At 38.0% G+C, this 19,932-nt stretch overlaps 1 protein-coding gene across 3 annotated transcripts in view; it reads left to right on the top strand.

Annotated features, from left to right (window-relative positions):
- The window catches only part of LOC116842899 (circadian locomoter output cycles protein kaput-like), a 182,872-nt gene extending 163,194 nt beyond the window's left edge, over positions 1-19,678 (top strand). The window contains exons 6-14 of one of the 3 annotated variants that reach the window (XM_032812742.1): positions 1,828-2,191; positions 6,526-6,786; positions 7,766-7,916; positions 8,801-8,915; positions 9,236-10,349; positions 10,684-10,734; positions 10,845-10,876; positions 10,985-11,122; positions 11,315-11,461. In XM_032812742.1, the coding sequence (XP_032668633.1) occupies positions 1,828-2,191; positions 6,526-6,786; positions 7,766-7,916; positions 8,801-8,915; positions 9,236-10,349; positions 10,684-10,734; positions 10,845-10,876; positions 10,985-11,122; positions 11,315-11,401 (2,313 nt within the window). In that variant the 3' untranslated portion in view covers positions 11,402-11,461. Of the gene's footprint in view, positions 1-1,827; positions 2,192-6,525; positions 6,787-7,765; positions 7,917-8,800; positions 8,916-9,235; positions 10,350-10,683; positions 10,735-10,844; positions 10,877-10,984; positions 11,123-11,314 lie in introns of all 3 variants that reach the window. The other 2 variants (XM_032812740.1, XM_032812741.1) reach the window with 2 other exon arrangements.
- The last annotated feature ends 254 nt before the right edge of the window (positions 19,679-19,932 follow it).

Below are 19,932 nucleotides of genomic sequence, written 5' to 3' on the forward strand. Positions count from 1 at the left end.
CTCTCTCTCTCTCTCTCTCTCTCTCTCTCTCTCTCTCTCTCTCTCTCTCTCTCTCTCTCTCGCTCTTTCTCTCTCTCTTCCCTCCTCTCTCCCTCTTCTCTCTTTCTTTCTCTCTCTTTTTTCCGCGTTCGCCGTTGACGCTCCAGATTCAGGCGTAACGATAATTCGCCACTCTGCTGTAACGAACGGGCTCTACTCTCAGAGCCGAGCTATTCTCCCTCTTTCTCTTTCGGCTGATACACATAAGGGATGCTGGAATGAACGGTGGTGGAGAAAAAGAGACGAAGACATAAAGAGAGAAGAAGAGAAGGAGAAAAAGACGGTGGAGGAGGAAGAGGAAAGGCGATGAGGTGAAGGATGAAGGAGGGCAGACGTGGTGAGAGTTGTTTGCGGGAGCGCGGGTTTGCTCTCGTTTTTTAAGAAGGCACTCACAATCAGACTGTATTGTTCTCAAGGAGAATATCTCCGCGGGGAAAACGAGCTCCGTCGCCGACGTGGTGCACCGTGTCGTGGTTGTCGCCGTCGTCAACATCTACGTACGCGTATCGTGTCGCGGAAGACGGTATCATTGGACCTCGCAAAGTGGTGGTCCTTAAGGAGCTCGAGAAGTTCGCGCACGAAACTTTCGAGTATCTTCATACGGAGAACGAACGTGTGCGGCAAATTGCCGGAGCACAGACGAATCGATTTAATTTTCAGATAAAGGTCCTCGCGCGCGGCAATAGTATCCTGTTTGTCTCGCGAGAATCGCGATATAGCGGGGACGTCATTTCCGGGACTGATAACTTTGGAGAGTAACGGAATTATGAGTAAAGGATTTCCGTTCTGCGGAATACGATATTTGTTTTTCTTTTTTTTTTTTTTGTTTCGTGTAAGATATAAATGCACGCGGATCTTTGCGGCAACGCCTGGTAATCTCGGGGGAAATTATCGAGATTAACAGTTAAATTGATCAATCATTTGGAAAATAGATTAAGGTGAGTGCTTTCATGTGTTTCGTGAAACAACGATTATCAAGTGTCATCTAATGAGAAGATAAAAATGCTGCACCTGTATGTACTATATCTAATGGCGTCCTATTCTCTCCGCTCTCCAATGATCCGAATAATATTAGACTCCAAGGTTCTAACTCCAAGACGTCCCATTAATTACCCAGTTTTAAATTAAAGCCGACTTAAACGAGCGAAATTGCATCAAACGAATCGGTTAACCAAAGCGAAAACTCCCGAGGAATTAATTTCTCTTATCGTACATGGAAGAAAGTGGTAGTAGTAAAAATTGTAACAATTTTCTTTTTTAATTCGGACCATATCGAAATTATGAGCGAAATTATTACACTGAGAGAAATTATCCGATAAAAAATTAACAAACGGATATTTATCAAAATACTGATAAATTTTTGTATCCAATCAGGAAACATCCGATGAGAAATATCGGTTCGTAAATTTTTTCTGATGAGGTGTCATGATCGGAAATATCCAGTAAAATTTAATCGGACATAAAAATTGACCGGAATTTGATCGGAAATATCCGTTTGTTAATTTTTTATCGGATAATTTCTCTCAGTATACAAACTTGTTTGAAAGTGTTTGTCTTACTGTATTTACGTTTGACTTTTTACTACAAAATTATTGTGATTACTTGTGTTGAATGTTTTTTTTTTATACCGCATATTCGGTAAGACATCAAATTTATTTCCGTAGCGACGTTGATAAAAAAACATGACTCGCAAGGGACATCGCCAACGGCCGAGCCAACGAGACCCAGCTTCGTCTGAGCTTTGAAATCAGGGCCGAAAATGAATTCAGAACCGTCGCGTTGTTACAGAACGAGTTGCTGGGTCAGTCCCTGTACAATTTCGTCCATCCTGAGGATCATGAGGAGCTCACGCGAAACATCAGGCCCGACGATATGCAGGTGACGACGGCGCCGTCGCCAACGGGCGTCATCCAGATGTCCGACTCGGCGAGCGAGAACAGCTCCAGCTCCTCGGAGGACTCGACCAGCCAAAGATCGGAGAAGGTCAAACTCTTCCGCGAGCAGAGGCGGAACTTCAAGATCCGCATGTCGCAGCGCACTGTCTCCAGGCGCGAGAACACGCAATACGAATGTCTCGATATTTCGGGAATTCTCCGGCTCGCGGAGGCCTGCCGAAACGCCGAGTCTAATGGAAACAAGGGGAGACATCGAGGTAAATCGCGAAAAGTCTTACTTTGATGCCTGTTATTGTTGTAACTGACTGAGAACTTCTTGTTTATCGAGCGACGGTAATGTTTTTTTTAACTTCTCGTACTACCTTATCATTTTATCTGCTTCTCTGTCCCGTTTTCTGCAATATATTCCAATCAGGGCTCACTCTATCCCGATGTCTATATCCGTTGTCGGTTAAATAAGAACCGAACGCGTGAACATAGTCTGCATTCCTTCTTCGTCAGTCTGTCCTTGATTCTCGTGGCACTCTTAAATCTCATTCCGTCAATTAAATAAATCTAATTTAATTTTTCAGGTAGAAAGAGAGATAAAATCTAGCTATACTGTGCCAACTATGCTTCTTTTCTCCTCTCTCACTCACTCGACACGGCAAAAATGATCACTCGGATTTTATTATATTTTTTTTTTTATTCGATCCACTGGCAGTTAAAGCGATATTTTATCTTAATTATACCTTGTCTGTGTGGTATCATTGAAATGTCTTTCATGGAAAAATAGAATGAGTGTTAATAAGTTGAAAGAATTGCTGTAAATTATGAAGAATTAATTATAAATTTTAAAAAGAAATAAATATATTCGTATGTGAACTTGCAGCTAGAAAATTCGTGACATTTAACTCAGTTACAATTCGAATAGTTACGCAAATGGATTTTTCAATTACGCTATATAAACATAATAAACGTACTCCCAAGCAAACTTATAGAAAAATTCATAACATTTAATTCAATCAAATATGTGTGTGGATTTTTCAGAGTTATATTATTTAAACACAAATAACGTAATAAACATATTGCCCTAAATAACCGGGATTTATCCTGCGCGTGCGCGAGAAACAGACCTGCTGGACCAGGTTGCGTAGCTCGTAGAGTATATCTGGAACGTTCGTAGAAATTAATTCGTAGAGTTTAATTCAATCACATTTCGAACAATTACACAGCATAGTTGGCCCCGTACATAAATCTAGTTGCGCCAAAATCAGATTTTTATTCATGCATTTATAATTATGCAAATGCATCTTTCAGTTCCACTATCTTAGCATGTTGCGTGTAGTTAACAACAAAGTCGTTCTCATCGTGAATTAGATAATCCTATCGTGATCGCGAGCGACCACGCTGGTCTCTTTCGTGCAGATCAGCAATCTCGCGTCCCATTATGCATTCTATGCCGAATGGTCCGCGGCAAGCCACTCAAAAGAAGACTTCGCTCAGTTTTCCCGGATCGATGCTCCTGTTTCATCACACAACAAACTACGGTACCCGTGGTGCTGGTTTCGAAACGAGTATTGCAAATATTTACTCCATTCGTGTATTTAAATTTAGACCTTCGCCATCGCCGACGAAGAGACGTAGGCACAGTCATCAGCAGCGCTTAACATACAACCTTTAACTCGCCTTCGATTTTTAAATTAAACTATACGTTTGCAACCACACACATACACACACACACACAGATGCATGTACACAGTTCAGAGACTCGTTCATAAACGAATCGACATAGAAACACTCGTCACCCAAAATACCGACGTTTCTATGACGGAGAATCTAAATCACTTTACAACCCATTGATATGACCCAAGATGTCCTAGATTCAGCAAAAATTTAATGGGAAAGTAACATCTGTTGCTGATTGGCCGGCTGGCTCGCTCGCCCGCCCGCTCGCTCTTTGACATTAAACATCTCAATTATCCAATTTGAAATTGTATTTTTGCCGGGACAAAGGCTGCTCTCTCGCGCGTGGTAAAATATGATTTCGCTATTCGTTGAAATTCTATTTTTGCGTAAATTGCAATTATTCCGCGAGCAATTGCTGTTTAGGAGATTGCTCGGGGGTCAACACAGGCATCGCAAAACCGCTAAACAGCGCCTTTTTCACCGGGATATTTTTACAGTATGCCGTGGCTCTTAAGAAGAAGTTCTGATTTATACGCTCAGAGAAAAATATAATTGTGACAACACTATCATAACAACGAAATTTATATACAGAATTGTAGTGTATGCAGTTTTAACTATTTTAAACTATTTCGTAGTTATCACAATTAAAACTTTATTTGCAATAACTACATATTAGTTTTTATTAAACTATATAGACATTAATTCTAATGTCTAATTCAATGTTCTTTTTTTTTAATGTAGATAGCCGAAAAATAAGATGTCTTTACGAATTTTAAACAAAAATGAGTAAGATATCAATATAGGATTTCGACCATATTATTTATCATTGTTTTAAGTATATAATAAAATTATTTTTTTATTTAAAAAAAATCAAAATTTCGTCGTCCACATTTTTTATGCCAAGCGCAGAATCGCCGGGTGCCTCCAACTGATAGACAATATTACAACTCGTATAACAATTTGAAGCGAATAGAATAAGAAAATTTAAGAACTATCAATTTACTGCTTTAAATTTGCTGGAGGATGAACTTTTGTTATATACAAAAAGTCGAAATTTAGCAAAATACCGGTACTTCAAAGTTACAAGTCATTTTTTCTCTCTCTCTTTCTTTCTTTCTTTTTTTTTTTTTTTTTTTTTTTTTAAAAAAATATTAATTTTGGAAATTTTTTAAAAAATTTAGATTCATTCTCCAGCAAATTTAACACAGTTTTTTAATTTTTTTTACCCATTTGTTTTAAATTATTACATGTGCTATAATGTTGTCCACTACCTAATTAGGGGCATCCGGCGGGAACCGTGCTCAGCACAAAAAAACTTGAACGAAATTTTTTCTTTTTATAATTCTTTTATACTTACAAGGAACTCTACATAAGTGTTTAACTCCGATTTGGATGAGCTTGAAATATATTGTAATTCAAACCAAAAGAAAAGACGTATTTTTTTATACGTGCCCAGGCGAACTTTTAAGGGGCGAAATATCCCTTTGAAAAAAATCGGTTTTTTTCTTTAGGAGCATGTTTCGTCAAAAGTATAAGAGAGAGAAAAAATTTTTCTAAACAAAAATTAAGTAGTTTTATGAGTATGTTGCAACGACATAATCAGATATTTGAAAAATGTTATGATTGTCAACATACCTCCACCACCTCACCACTTTCAAATATCTGATTTTATCGTTGCAAAGTACTCCTAAAACCACTTAATTTTTGTCTTGAAAAATTTTTTCTATCTCTTATACTTTTGACGAAACATGCATGAAAGAAAAAAACCAATTTTTTCAAAGGGTTTTGCCCCCTAAAAGTCCGTCTAGGCACGTATAAAAAAATACGTGTCTTTTCTTTTAGTCTAAATTACAATATATTTCAAGCTCATCCAAATCGGAGCTAAACACCTATGTGAGGTTCCTTGTTAGAACAATGATAAATAGTATGTCGAAACCCTATTAACTTTTAGCCTGCCGGCATTTTTTCATTAAAAAAGTGTTTTTTTTTTTTCTAAGAAATTTTTCCGTATAAGTAACATACATGGCGCAGAATTTGGAGATTTGTACAGAGCTACTAAAGTGGCTTTCCCGACAGGGAACGCACGATCAAATATAAAAAATTTTTATTTTCTCAAAAATAGTGTATTTGGGAGTTTTTGGTATCGCTGATTCCAATTCTGAACATAGATTTATGAAATTTCGAAGTTCAATATTGACAATATAAATAAATATAAACATATAGATTCGTGCAGTCTTTTTTGTTTGGTTTTTTAATGTTTAATGTTTCGTATTTTTTTATTTTTTTGCTTGTTTTATAACTTTTTGATTTTTATATTTTTTAATTTTTTTATAGTTTTCAACATTTATATTCTTTTATACATTTTATGATTTTTTTTGTTTACTTTTTTCCGTAATTATGATAAAATTTTTTTCAAATGATAATTTTCAAAGCAGAGTTTTATGCATAATGAAGCATTACAATTCCCAGACAGCACCAAATGTTCAGAAAATTTTCTGGGACGTTCTTAGAGTGTATGAATGTCCTTAGAACATCCTTAGAACGTTCTTTGAAGGTTTGTGCTATATGGGTTAGTGTATATGTTTCTCGGCGACGTAAGTGCGAACAAACACGAAGCGCGAAGAAGCGCGAAACGGGCATCGGAGAGACATGGTTGCGTAGGCTACATATACACATATATGTTTAATACATTTAGTATTTAAAATACCAGTAAAAATAGTAGTATTTTAACTCAAACTCAAGAGCCACAAAAGGCTCTCTCGGCAATCTAAAGGTTAATATCTTTATTTCTTTGAAAAAAGATCGTAAAAACCTCTTGTTTTACGGCTATCCAAACCAGAAGTCTTCCTTAAAATCGTTTCCAAATGCGCGCAACCTCGTATACGCGATTATTTGCTAATTCCTGCACGTATTACTCTTACAGAGATGACGAGCACCAGCAACGACATCGTTTTCGCCAGCATAGCGAGTCTGCCGAAGAAGCGATCCATCACCGAATTGTCGATAATCGACGCCAATAAAGACGAGTATGTGACGCGGCATCTGATCGACGGGCGTATCATCTACTGCGATCACAGGGTATCCGTCGTTGCCGGATACTTGTCGGAGGAGGTGTCGGGTCTGAGCGCGTTCGCCTTCATGCACAAGGATGACTATAAATGGACGATGATTGGCCTACAGCAAAGTAAGGATCTGCGTTCGAGACTAATTAACACCGCACTCGCGCGCGTCAGGGTCTACTCCTGTACAACGGCGATCGCATTTTGCGATAATCTAAATCTCGCGATGTGATGCGAAGATGATACGTCGTACGTTAATATATATTCAGATTATTCAAGTAATATCCCGTGCGTACAAATAACGCGGTATTATATTAAAATGCGATGTCATGTATATTTATGCACGTCACGCGGTTAAATTATCGAAGTTATATTATGTCGCGCTTCATTTTTGGCCGTTATATTACCGAAGTTATATTACGCATCGCGTTGACATTTTGTTGTTTTAATGTGTAACGTATGTAAGCGTGTAGGCACTGCGAGAAACACCTGCATTGCTTTACATATTGTTATCGTATCCGATTGCAATTTAAATGTGGCAACAAGATGCATGTCGCTCCTTTAACATGCGAACGAGTTAGATGTAGATTCACGTCGAAATCTGCGTCGAAATCTTCAAAGAACGTTCTAAGGATGTTCTAAGGATGTTCATTCATACACTCTAAGAACGTCCCAGAAAATTTTCTGAACATTTGGTGCTGTCTGGGAATTGTAATGCTTCATTATGCATAAAACTCTGCTTTGAAAATTATCATTTGAAAAAAATTTTATCATAATTACGGAAAAAAGTAAACAAAAAAAAATCATAAAATGTATAAAAGAATATAAATGTTGAAAACTATAAAAAAATTAAAAAATATAAAAATCAAAAAGTTATAAAACAAGCAAAGAAATAAAAAAATACAAAACATTAAACATTAAAAAACCAAACAAAAAAGACTGCATGAATCTATATGTTTATATTTATTTATATTGTCAATATTGAGCTTCGAAATTTCATAAATCTATGCTCAGAATTGGAATCAGCGATACTAAAAACTCCCAAATACACTATTTTTGAGAAAATAAAAATTTTACTGATACGATTCTCTGTACAATTCGCAGTGTACGTCCAAGCCGTGACCTGCGGTACATCTTGCTACAGATTACTCGCCAAGACCGGAGAATTTATCTATCTGCGGACGCATGGTTACTTGGAGTACGACAAGGATACGCAAACATTCGAATCCTTCGTCTGCATTAACACCTTAATATCGTAAGTATACCTCGAGATACTATAAAATAAGCCGCGAAGCAAGTGGCACACCGATTAATCAATAGATGCGGCAATACTTCGCGCCAAGTATGTGTGTGTATGTGTACTTCAATATGAGACGCTAAATGGAGCAAGAAATAAAAAGGAAAACGGAATCGACTTTCCTCCAAGAGTTTCTAACGAGTACTCTCCACAGTACGCAAATGCCTATCGAATATATTCCTTTTAAAATCGCAAATGAATTTCCTCCGAATTAAGAGGATCATACACTTGAAAACTATATCGAGAAAATACTGACATTTTTTTTACAAAGTTTACGTCATATTGGTTGCACAAAATTACAAACATAATAAAATTGCATGAAAAAACGAATTTTGGAGTATTACTCAATATGTGACGAAAAAATCGATAAAAACTTTCGACATTGACATCTCAAGCTGACAACGTAAATATTTGCTTAATATAAAAATCCTGCACATTATACCGAAATTTGTGTTTGCTTTAGGACAATCTCAAAGAACATTGTTGTATCTTGACAACTAAAATTAGAAGCTTAAAAATGTACGGAAAGTTTGCAGAAAGATTTATTCTGCATTTATTTCTACTTTTAGAGAGTTCGTGTCCACTTTGACATTCCCTACATAATCGCAACCGTCAATCTGCGTGGCATTGACCGAGCTTCTTAATGATTATGTATCAGAGAGAATACGTCATAATGCATATTCGCTCGAGCAATTTTTGTCTTTATATGTCATCCCGCTGTTTTTCCGCTTATCTCGGTTTATTTCGGCTCATGGCAAATAAGATGCCTTTTCGTGTCTGATATGAACACATGAACGCAGCATATATCGTGACACATAGTAACTGAGGAATCTTGTGCGCAGGGAAGAGGAAGGCATCGAACTCATAAAGGAGATGAAACAAAGGTTCTCCGCGGTTGTAGAAGCGGGGACCAGCAAGTTCATGATTCAGGACAGCGACAACTCGCCACTGGAGTTGGTAAGTCTAACAATCGCGTTGAATTTGCCATTTAACTTAGACCCGTATTAATAGTAGTTACTTGAAACTTGCCCCACATGAGATACTCTGTTATGAATTTAGAGTTAGATTTGAGTTTTTTTTTATTAGAAATTATATTATAATGTGACATTACGTTTGTGCATTACGTTTGTACATTATGATTCAACTGAAAAATTCTCCCTAAATTCAAATCTGAGTGTTTCATCTGAAGACAATTTTAAATAACGATTATTAATACGAATCTAACGCATGAGACCCGGAACAAAATAATTAACGAAGTCCCCCTGGTTGTTCATTAGGACACGATCTCCTGCAAACCGGCGAAATGCTTGGAAGAGCCGTCGCGGCTCGAAGACGCCATCACCCGGCTAGTCAGCGATCTACCCTCGCCGGCCGTGTCAGAAGAACGCTTTTCGCCTGCACCGATGCAAAATACGCAGTTTGTCAAAGCTGCTATCATATCCTCTCGCTTGCCACCCGCCGCCACGCAAGCCAATAAGATTGGCATCAATAAAATCGAGCACTATGTCGCTTTACAAGGCAAAGGCAAGCAAAGCCCGAGTATAAAGGAAGAATCCAACGATGATCCGCACTCCTGTAGCGGGAAATATATAAATTCCAGCGACGGGGAACAAATGTCGGACTCGGAGAGCGCGAAGCCCTCGTCTGGCAAGTCTATGGCGATGTATGAAAGGATCAACTCCATATCTAGCAGTCACACCAACGTACAAAGCGACGATATGCTCGTACAGTCGAACATTCTTCCCACACGCGAGGCCGGTACAAACTCCTCTTGCAACGTAACTCCTCGCAACCACTTGCCGCGTTTGCCTGTGCCTCAGAGTGCGAGCGTTTTGAGCTCGCAGAAGAGGATCGAGCACCAGCAACAGCCCCCCGTATGCGACATCAAGGTCGAACGCGGCGCCGAAGTGTACGATTATCTGGAGACCAGGGAGATGCAGTACTACGACGACGCCGCGAACGACACTTCCGTTGTCTCGCCTACGAACGACTCGCACAATCGGTGCACGTTAAAGAGGATATGCAGTGAAGAGGACCTCGTCACAATGCGCAACAAAAAGAGGTCCAACGACGCATACGCGTCAACTAATGGCAACGACGTGCAACAGAGTACCCCCTATGTGAATTGCAGGACAACCTACGTGGCCGATAATGGCTATCCGGCGCTCACGGTTGAGTTCAATCGCTACAACGAGGTTAACTCGCAGCAGCTGATGACAACAGAGTCACCTAACTCGAGTCTGCACGATGTCGGGGTCGAATATCAACAAATGGTGGATAACCATCCTGTCGCGCCGCTAATCATAACGAATCCCGAGGAGGAGCAGTTCAATGATCTACAGGATCTGAATGACGACACACTGCTAAATCCGGAGCTGGACGCGAATCCAGGTACTGCAATCACGTTCCCATATACTAAAGAAGTGAAATACCCCATTTCGTTCATATCTGTTGAACGGAATAGGCAAAAAAAAAACGAGAAAATTCATCTCGTATACACACATGTCCGTTTTACTTCAATTTAATTTTATTTCCTTTTTTTCTGTATATATAAGCTTTCTAACTGGCTTATAAGCACAAGGCATTTTTATCGACAAAAGAGTTCGAAATAAGGACCTAAGAGTCAAACTATCGCTGCTTTATCTAAAAATTGTTTCCATATAACATTCTTTTAAAAAACAACGCGTTCTTTATACGTTCTTTATACTTTTTTCTGTTTTTACAGAAATTATGATGAAGATATTTGACAATCTTCGGCCTGTGGCGGATTTTGAAAGTGAGTTGACGTCTTACACTGTAAGAAAAATATCTTAGAACTGATACTTACGAATATCCTCGGCACAATGCGTTCGTTAAATTAACTCATTTTCCCCCATATCGTTTCAGAAGGTTTCAACAAAAGAAAAGAGCGCCAAACTGTAAGTGTGCAAAAATAAATATGATTAGATGTAATCCGCGATAATTCAAACATACTTGACATCAAATTTCGAGCTAGAAATGTACATTATGTAATATATTTATAACAGGTCAATGACAAGATAAGACGAACATATCGGCAACTAGCAAATAGCATGATGGTGCGTGAATCCGAACTCAACGTGTTAGCACGCGATCTGGAAAATCCGGCGCTTTGCGCCCAAAGAGAGAACTTATCGCAGTTGCAGGTACACATATTTACATGCATATTGAAGAGATATCGTGAGTCACGCTGAAATTATTAATTATATATATATATATATATATATATATATATATACACATTTATATGTATGTATACATATATATATATATATATATATATATATATATATATATATGTATATATATGTATATCTCCTTCCACTTTCTTTTTTCAGATTGAGCACAACAGGCAGAAGCAAATGCTCAGAAACTTACAACAGGAGCATCATAATATGCAGATGAACCACAATACTGGGATGTGAGAATTAGGGTAGTTACCCAGTCGCTTCAGTAATCTGATGCGAAGCCACTTTTGAGAAATCCAAAGCGAGCTTAATAGGGTATTCCCAGGAGTCGCGCTAATCGATAAGAAATGAGCTTTAAAAAAAATTATCCTACTCCGAGGGACCGCATGAGGGACGAGTGCCCTACTCTCGATGGACTGAAGCAGCAGTCACAGCATAGGTGCAATTTTCGTGATATCCCTCAGTTCGCGCTGCCGGCATCGCGTCCTGGGAGACTGCCTCGTTTTCGAATTGTCGATATCGTAAAAGAAAAACTTGGGACGAATATGCGGGAGGGGCCGTCGCCATCGATGCAGTAAACGAACGGAAATTTGCAGCAACGCAGTTGCCGCGTGTGAAACCGCTCAGCTTCACAAGAAAAAAGCGCAGGAAGAACATTGCCTAAGTAAGACACGCTAATAATTTATCTACCTGCATTTTCCGTCGATCAGAAGTGAAGAGGAAGAAGCAAATGACTTGAGACGTTGAGAAAAATTACTTGCGCAGAGCAACCGAGCGATTGACATGTATAAGTGTTGTTTTTCTTGCGTTCTTATTTCTTTTCCTTGTTTTTTTTTCTCTCTCTCAACTTCGCACGAGCAAGGACTCTGTTGCACATTGTCGCGCGAAAGGACGCGCACTTTGCTCGCTAACGTGATCGTGCAGATGCTGGCGTTGGTGAACGGTCCGTTATTACGAATAAGACTCGTCGCTCGAGCCAATGTTGTTAAACCGGTCGTGGTTCTCGCACATGCGCGACGCAGGTGTAGCAACGCGTGTCTTGATGCAGGTACAAAAGTTTCGGCAGATAAATAGGAAGGGCTTAGGGTAAGGGCATACAAATCACTTATCTTTTTATAATTATATACATTTGCATACATATATATATGTATATATATAGGCATATATCTCATATTCTTTATTAATTTTCCAAGAACTTTTTACATAATTTTTTACGGCAGAGTAGCATCATTCTTTCTTGCTGAAACTGGACACATTCTAGGCCGGGATTACGCGCATCAGTGAAAAACCCGACTCGCGCCTAACGACAATGGCTCTAGATAGGTTCTCCGCGGCGATCGAATGTTACACAGTTGGCAGTTTTCAAATTTTACGATAGCAAACTCTTGTGTATATAGTGTATCTTCGATTTTAATCGTAGCACAACTGTGCGACGCACTTTCCTTACACTGATTTAACTCGCTCGCCGCAAGCACGGTTGAGCTTAATCTACCTCTGCGATTTGGGCATGTATCGGATGGATACGAAACCAGTCTCTGCGTTCTTCTATATTGATTATAATTACCGACTCTTCACGGTGTCGAGATTTAACAATACTCAAAGCGCTGTTCATAATCGTAAATTGGCGATGAGAAAAAAAAGACAATTGGTAATGAATGGCGTAACTTGCCGCATCTTGGATAATTTTTATTGCGTACTTGCGTGGACAAAGAGACACGAAAAACCTCTAAATTTTATTATATAGGTGCAGTAGAACCTCTGAGACTACTTTAACTTTGCAACGTACAAAAGAATATTAAATGTAACGATACATACACACACACATATATAGGGTAGATGTACATAATAATATATATTTAACAGATGTAAATGAAAAACAGCATTTTTTACATGATTGGTCTAACACCACATCTTACCGTCTTTTTATTCAGGTCTATTTTTACTTTTTAGTGTATACTTGCGTGGAAGAAGAGACAGGAAAGCTCTAAATTTTTTATTGCATTATTATGTAAATGTGGCAGTGTACCTCAGGAAATATTTTAGCTTTGCAACGTACAAAAAGGAACTGATGTGTATGCGCGGAGTATACAAGAATAATATGTTCAAGCATGAAGCAACATATTGCATGATCGGTCTAACACATATGAACTTATTATTTTTATTTATTTATTTGTTTTTATGTTAATCAATTCCCCTACTACGTGGACGAGGAGACACGAAAAACCTCTGAAATTTCATTACATTATACGGCAGGTTCACTAAGAATATTTTAATTTCGCAACATAGTATAAAGAAATATTAAATGTAATAATAATAATAATAATATATACATATTATCTATATACATATAGGGTAAATGTGTAAGTAATATATATATTTATACAAACATAAACAGACAACATGTTACTTGATTAGTCTTAACACACTCATGGACTTTAATGTTTTTATTTAAACAGATTTCTCTTACACGAGAACGAATCGCCTAGCTCAAATTACATCATATTCATTACTCGATTAGTGGAGCAATTCATAGATACGAGGTTTTACTGTATACGCTTACTATGTTCCTTCAAAATATCTGCTCGTGTAAATTTTTCTGTCTTACTGGCCTCACTATCCATCCAATATGATGTTACTATACGCGAATATACATATTAATAAACGCTATTTTTACCTCATCGCTAGCAGTTGACCTCCGCATTCATGAGCATCGGATAGTGTCATGGAAGCTAAGCACGGCTGACTTATTACGTGCCAATTATTGACACACAATATTGCACGGTCGGTCAACCGTGTCTCCAGCGATTACTTACGACGCCGCGGGTCAGCATGGTCGCGTGAACATAAATCGTATCGTGTATCGTGAGAGAAAGTGTGTTTAAAAGTGTAAGAGATATTTATGTAGGGTGAGTGAACCGGAACTGTGAACATATTCAGCACCGGCATTTGGCAGATCTACGAGTTTACTTCGTATTCTACGCGTGTACAGGTATAATATTAACGTAAGGCTGGTCCTGTAAATAGAAGAATGTTAAAATGCGATATGTTGTTCGGATCGACAGTATCCGGTCAGTCGCTGATTATTTTTTTCGAGCAGCAGTTACTCGTCGAGCGTCTACATCGTATATCTGTTATCTGCAATCGTGTGTTGTTTCTCAAGTATTAGGTCGATCAGAGAGAGAGAGCCAAAGTGGTTTGAGTATCCCCAGGGATACGCATCCGTCAAACTGATGGCCGCGGGCCAGTCAGATTTCTGTTGAGAGTGCAAAAACTCTATATGGTGGTCCTCCGGGTACCGCTTACTGTTGACAAAATATAAGTTGAAATTGCCGGTTATCCTTTGAACAGATTTCTCGTGGCTTGCGTCGCGGCGTTACTGCAAAAGAAAAAAATCTGTCTGTGTGTGTGTGTCGTTGATCAAAACGTTCCTATGTGACTCTTACAGCGATGATACACCAAAGTAGAAGAGCAAATGGAATTTTGGATCAACCTAATACGTCACATGAGTTTTTCATGCTCCTGTATGCTATTATCGTGCATATATCTGTGAAAACTTGAAATTACATTGTGACTTATAAAGAATACGATGTAATTATGTGTATACACATAACACACACACACACATATACAATATATATATATACGTGCATACAGATAAATGCCATATACAAGAAAGCATATTATATCCATTGTAAAAATTGTCGTTGGATCGTTTTTAATGTCGTTGACTTTGATGTCAGGTGAGAAGAGTCAGGATTGTGGAGCGGTAATAACTTCTCTCGGTTACGGTCCAGGTATATAAAGCGTAATGTTGAAATTGCACAATAATCCCCTGCTTAAAAAATAATCCTATAAGGAGATTAATAGAAATATATACAAATTTCATTAAAATGTTCTGTGAATAAATAGTTTTTTTAATAGTGTTTTTAATCATCTTTTTTTTATATATATATTCTCCAAACAATTTTTTATAGTTCCCTTGTAATTCTTTTTGTACGAATTTGTCTAGACTTATTATTTCTATCGGGAATTTCAATTTCCCAAATTTCGCAGCTCGTATAAAAGACTTATCAATTTCTTTCGTAAAAGGGTTACTTTTAACGATTAAATATTTATCTGAATGTACACATGATGTAATTTTATAATTTTTTACTAAAAACACGATTCAATTTTTCTTATCTAATTCTATCAAATCTTTTAAGCAGGGCGATGGGGGGAGTGTTCGAGTTTCATGTCGGTTCTGTGAGAAAGCTTGGCTATCCTCACGTGGCGATCACTCGTCATCGGTAAGAATTTACACTTTTTACGCGAAGACCCACCGGCAGGAGGAGGTATCTAGCCGACTTGTATACGTAATAAGACTCATGTTGCATAACCAGCGCGATAGCGCGCGGCTGAAGAAGAAGCGGCTATCGTTTTTGTTGAATGTCGGCGGCTCGACGTCGCACACTTGATGTCCAATTTTTCTCGCGGTCTTATAGTACAAAGAGCAAGTCTAAACTGTCTGTGTTCGGTGTACCTCATCCCTCCTCTCTCTCTTTCTCTCGAGCTATCTCTCCGTTCTGTCGTTGGTCCTTACCGGTGTGTTTCATGACATTGGAAACACGGTAACTGTGCCTCAGCTTGGTCGTCGGTATTGATGTGCTAAATAAACGAAATGTATGTCACGCGTTTCGAGAAACGTCCAGTCAAAGAGAGAGGTCTACGTCAGAGCGAGAAGAGAAGGAAAGCAGGAGATGATTCGAATATCGTAGTCATTAATTGCCGTGTAATTGCGCTTACGTGGTTGCGTTTCAATGTTTCATTTCCGCATTAGCGTCGTGTCATCGACATACCCTCGAAATAGACAACCAAGCGTCAGCAACAAAATTTCCCCGGCACTCTGTGTATTAGAGTTGTTTATGGATTCTTTCTCCAACAACGGAGTAGAGGCACTTTAAAGATCTTCTCTTGGAGCGGACGTATTGAGCGTGCGCAGAGAAGTTCATCATCCTCGTCTGTGATCACGATCACATAAGTATTCTGGAGAATACTCTCGAAGAGAAAGATATTGAAGGAAAACAAAGAAGCAAAAAAAAGAGAAAGAAAGAACAAATCCTCTACTCTGAATTCTCTCTTAACTTTAAGATAACTGAGCGACAGCACAACAACGGACGATTGCCCAACATTTATGCGACATTGAAAGTGAGCGAATACCAATGCAACACAGACAGACGGCCCTACATTACGATAAGATAAGGTTTAACTTTATACCGTTGTAAACACTACTACGTTATTATATTTTATACTCTGCTAATTGCACGCGCATAAGTGGCTTCTCGATTTCTTTCTACAAGGGACGAAGGCAATTTGAGCGTGGTTGTGTATACATTCTTCTTATATGCCTATACATACACACACATATATAATATATATATATATAAATATATACATATTAAGTGCATAGTGGCACGGTGCCGTTTTTGGGATCTTCGTAAGACCAAATTGTACAATTCGATTGATTATTGTGTTTCCTTTTTTAAGAGACGTTTTGAAAACATATTCGACGAAGGGCGCTCCGCGTCCCGTCGGCAATGTTTTTCACACTGTTGTTATATATACATCGCATCTGAGAGAGTCAAGTGTGCTTTTCTACCTCCTTATTTTGTATTAATTTAGCGGCGAAGCTCGTATGAGGACACATCTCGAGGCAGGGTACGGAACGTATTTAATAATTTGTACTGAACGCGCGCGCGTACATATACTGACAAGAGAGAGAGAGCTAATTGTAAAATCCTCACAATGACATATATGGCTCGCTGCAACATTGTGCGCATAATAATAGAATTGTTTTATGTAAAATAATCGCACACAGGTGAAAGGGGATATTTCATACTTACCTCCCATGCGCGCGAAACAAGGTAGAAGGGAAGCTTGCTCTCGCGCGCCACAGGTACTCCCGTCGATTCGAATCATCGAACGAAACGATCCGTGCACGAGCCGGCCGATAATTGTTGTACGAGCGGAAGTGCTTGTAGAAGATCTTTTCTAACGTATAATCTCAGTGTTTCTTCGCTATCCCCTTAAGAGCTATGTAAATGCCGATAGAGCTGTTAAAGAAACGTCGAATTTAATTCGCGTTTCGGCACATCTTGGCAGAAATCCACCACCGAGTCGTTGTTGTCGTCGTCGTCGTCGTCGTCGTTGTTTTGCGGTTTTGCTGTCACCGACCGTAGATTTCATTTCATGCGTTTTTTTAATTTAGCACGAGAGAATACGCTCGGGACACCGCGTATTGATTGTGATACATCGCCCCGAGCTTATGATGCATTCGTGATTGCACGCGAGATTTGGCGGCTCTTTACATCGTAGCAATATTATTAAGGCAATACACAGACCGGTAAAAAAATTTCGTTGCATCAACGTGAAATTTAGTTTCAATAAATGAGCCGTTTTAGTTCGAACACAGAATTTCTGTAGTTCTTATGACTCAAATTTGGCTCTATGAATCAGGAATTCCATTTTTCTGTAATCGAAACGGATTGATTCGTTTATTACAACTAAACTTTTTTCTTCGTGCAAGTTAAGAATGTTTGAGGCCCGTATTAAATTATTATCTGAAACCAGTGTGAGGTAATAATTAATTAAAATTTTCTTTGATTAAAATAATCGGCAAATCAGTAATCAAGATTAATCCATCGTCACATATAAAATCGCACATAAATTTATCAATTGATGAAATTAATCGATATCTCAATTGAATTTCAATGTGATTGATTGCACTAATAATTAGTTTCATCAGTCGATTAAATTATTTCTGATTACATATATAACGATAATTTGTGATTTTGATTACTAATTTGCTGATTATTTTAATTAGAAACAATTTTAATCGATTAATACTCAACACCGCCTGAAACTTGTATTACATGCGATATTCAGATTTTTATTCAGATTTATTTCCAAATTTCTCAATTGAATTATGATATTCGTAATATTTATTTATTTCTGTAATCGCGATTTATTTGCAAAACTTTCGTCTAACTCTGAATTCGAATCTGAGTATCTCACTTGCGACAAGTTTCAAGTAATGACTATTATATAAACTAGGATGTCCAATGAAGGCTCCTTTGAGGTCTCCTTGTTATCACTACTTCTGTTTCTTGTGATTTAGAAAAAAAAATCTTTGATGATTTTTAATTATTTTTAAAGTAGGACACACTGAAAAATAATAGAAAAAATCGATGATATAATTAATTATGTTATGATTTATCTCACATACACACATGAGAGTCATTTTAACTGTTTATTTAATTATCAGTGCTATAAGAACAATATGCAAACTATTATTTGAAGTTTCAATTTTTCAATCCCGATTAAGTTTATATTTTATTTTGTATCCATCAATCTCTATCTCTTCTTGTACTAATTATAGAGGGCCAGTAAGTAGAAATTTGATGCATCTTACTGTATGAAATTATATGTTTGAAAAAATTATAAAAATTGTTATAATTTGTTAAGATTACAAGATAAGATGCCTATATTCTGCAAATTATGTCCGTGGCGTGTTCATAAGTCATCATTGATACATATAATGTGAAACAGAGAGTTTTAAAATATTAGTGTCGCGCAAAGAGTCAAAATGATTCTTTCAGGCATCCAAAGAGGATTGTCGTTCCCGGGTATCCTAGTGTTAATACGGGCCTTAACAATCATCAAGAATTTTCAGAAGATGAAGATGTTGAAAGTCAAAGCAACGCGAAGATGCACTTAATGTTTGATCAGTTATTACGTCGATATTTCTTACGGCGTAACGATGACGATACATACGGATCGAAAAGACCGACGGCTACGAAATGTATATTTCAGTTTTTCTTTGGATCTTTTGCACTGGAGGTGGACGATTCCTGCCACGAAATTGTAAGATAGCGATCATAAAACTTCGCTTCTCCCACGACGGAGGCACACACCCGTTGCGAATGAAATCGTGCAGAGATTTATAAAAATGTTTACGATCGAGTTGCTTACGACAGTGCGGACGTTTAATTTAGTGCCTGAATTCTCGATAATTCAGAGATGCATGAGAAAAATCGACGAAGAGCTAAACGTAAAAAGCACGCGAACAGTGTCGCGGAGAATTATGACGAATATTTCGTTCAGTTCCGAACCCGGTGAGCGGTGCAAATTTTAACGACTGCAGGAATAATAAATCGTAAAAACGATATTCAGCGAGATATCGTTGCTGGAACAAACTGGAATGACCTACGTATCGTGTAAAAGGTCCGAATCACTTTCGCTCTTTCCTACTTCTATTATGAAAACCAACAAAAAGATACGTAGGCAAAAAAAAAGGAAAAACGAAAAACAAAAAGCTGAATTTTTAATGTAACCGATAATGAAAAATATAACGTTTGGGGATCATGTACACGTATAATTATTGTGTCAAGACTGAATTATCAAGATTTCGTAGAAGATGGAACATTTTTGTAAATAATACTGCCTGGAAGAAATATATGTAATATCGTATCGTACATACATACAGATGTATACGTATTCCACGAATGTCGTGGAGGAATCGACCGTCATTTATTCGCTTTACATTTGGACCCTCTTCATTTCTTACCCTCTGCCTTCAATGCTTACAATCTATCTGATGCTGAAAAAAATACATCATTACATGCCAAGACACTAACGTCGGTCGTTATTTATTAAAAGTGACGTACTCTCGGAAAATAACTGCAGAACCGATCGCATACTCTCTAAATTTCCTGGAATGAAAACTCATTAAC

Source organism: Odontomachus brunneus, unplaced genomic scaffold, assembly GCF_010583005.1.
Source record: "Odontomachus brunneus isolate Ranch 3 - 2012 unplaced genomic scaffold, Obru_v1 Obru_scaffold_028, whole genome shotgun sequence".
Taxonomy (NCBI): domain Eukaryota; kingdom Metazoa; phylum Arthropoda; class Insecta; order Hymenoptera; family Formicidae; genus Odontomachus; species Odontomachus brunneus.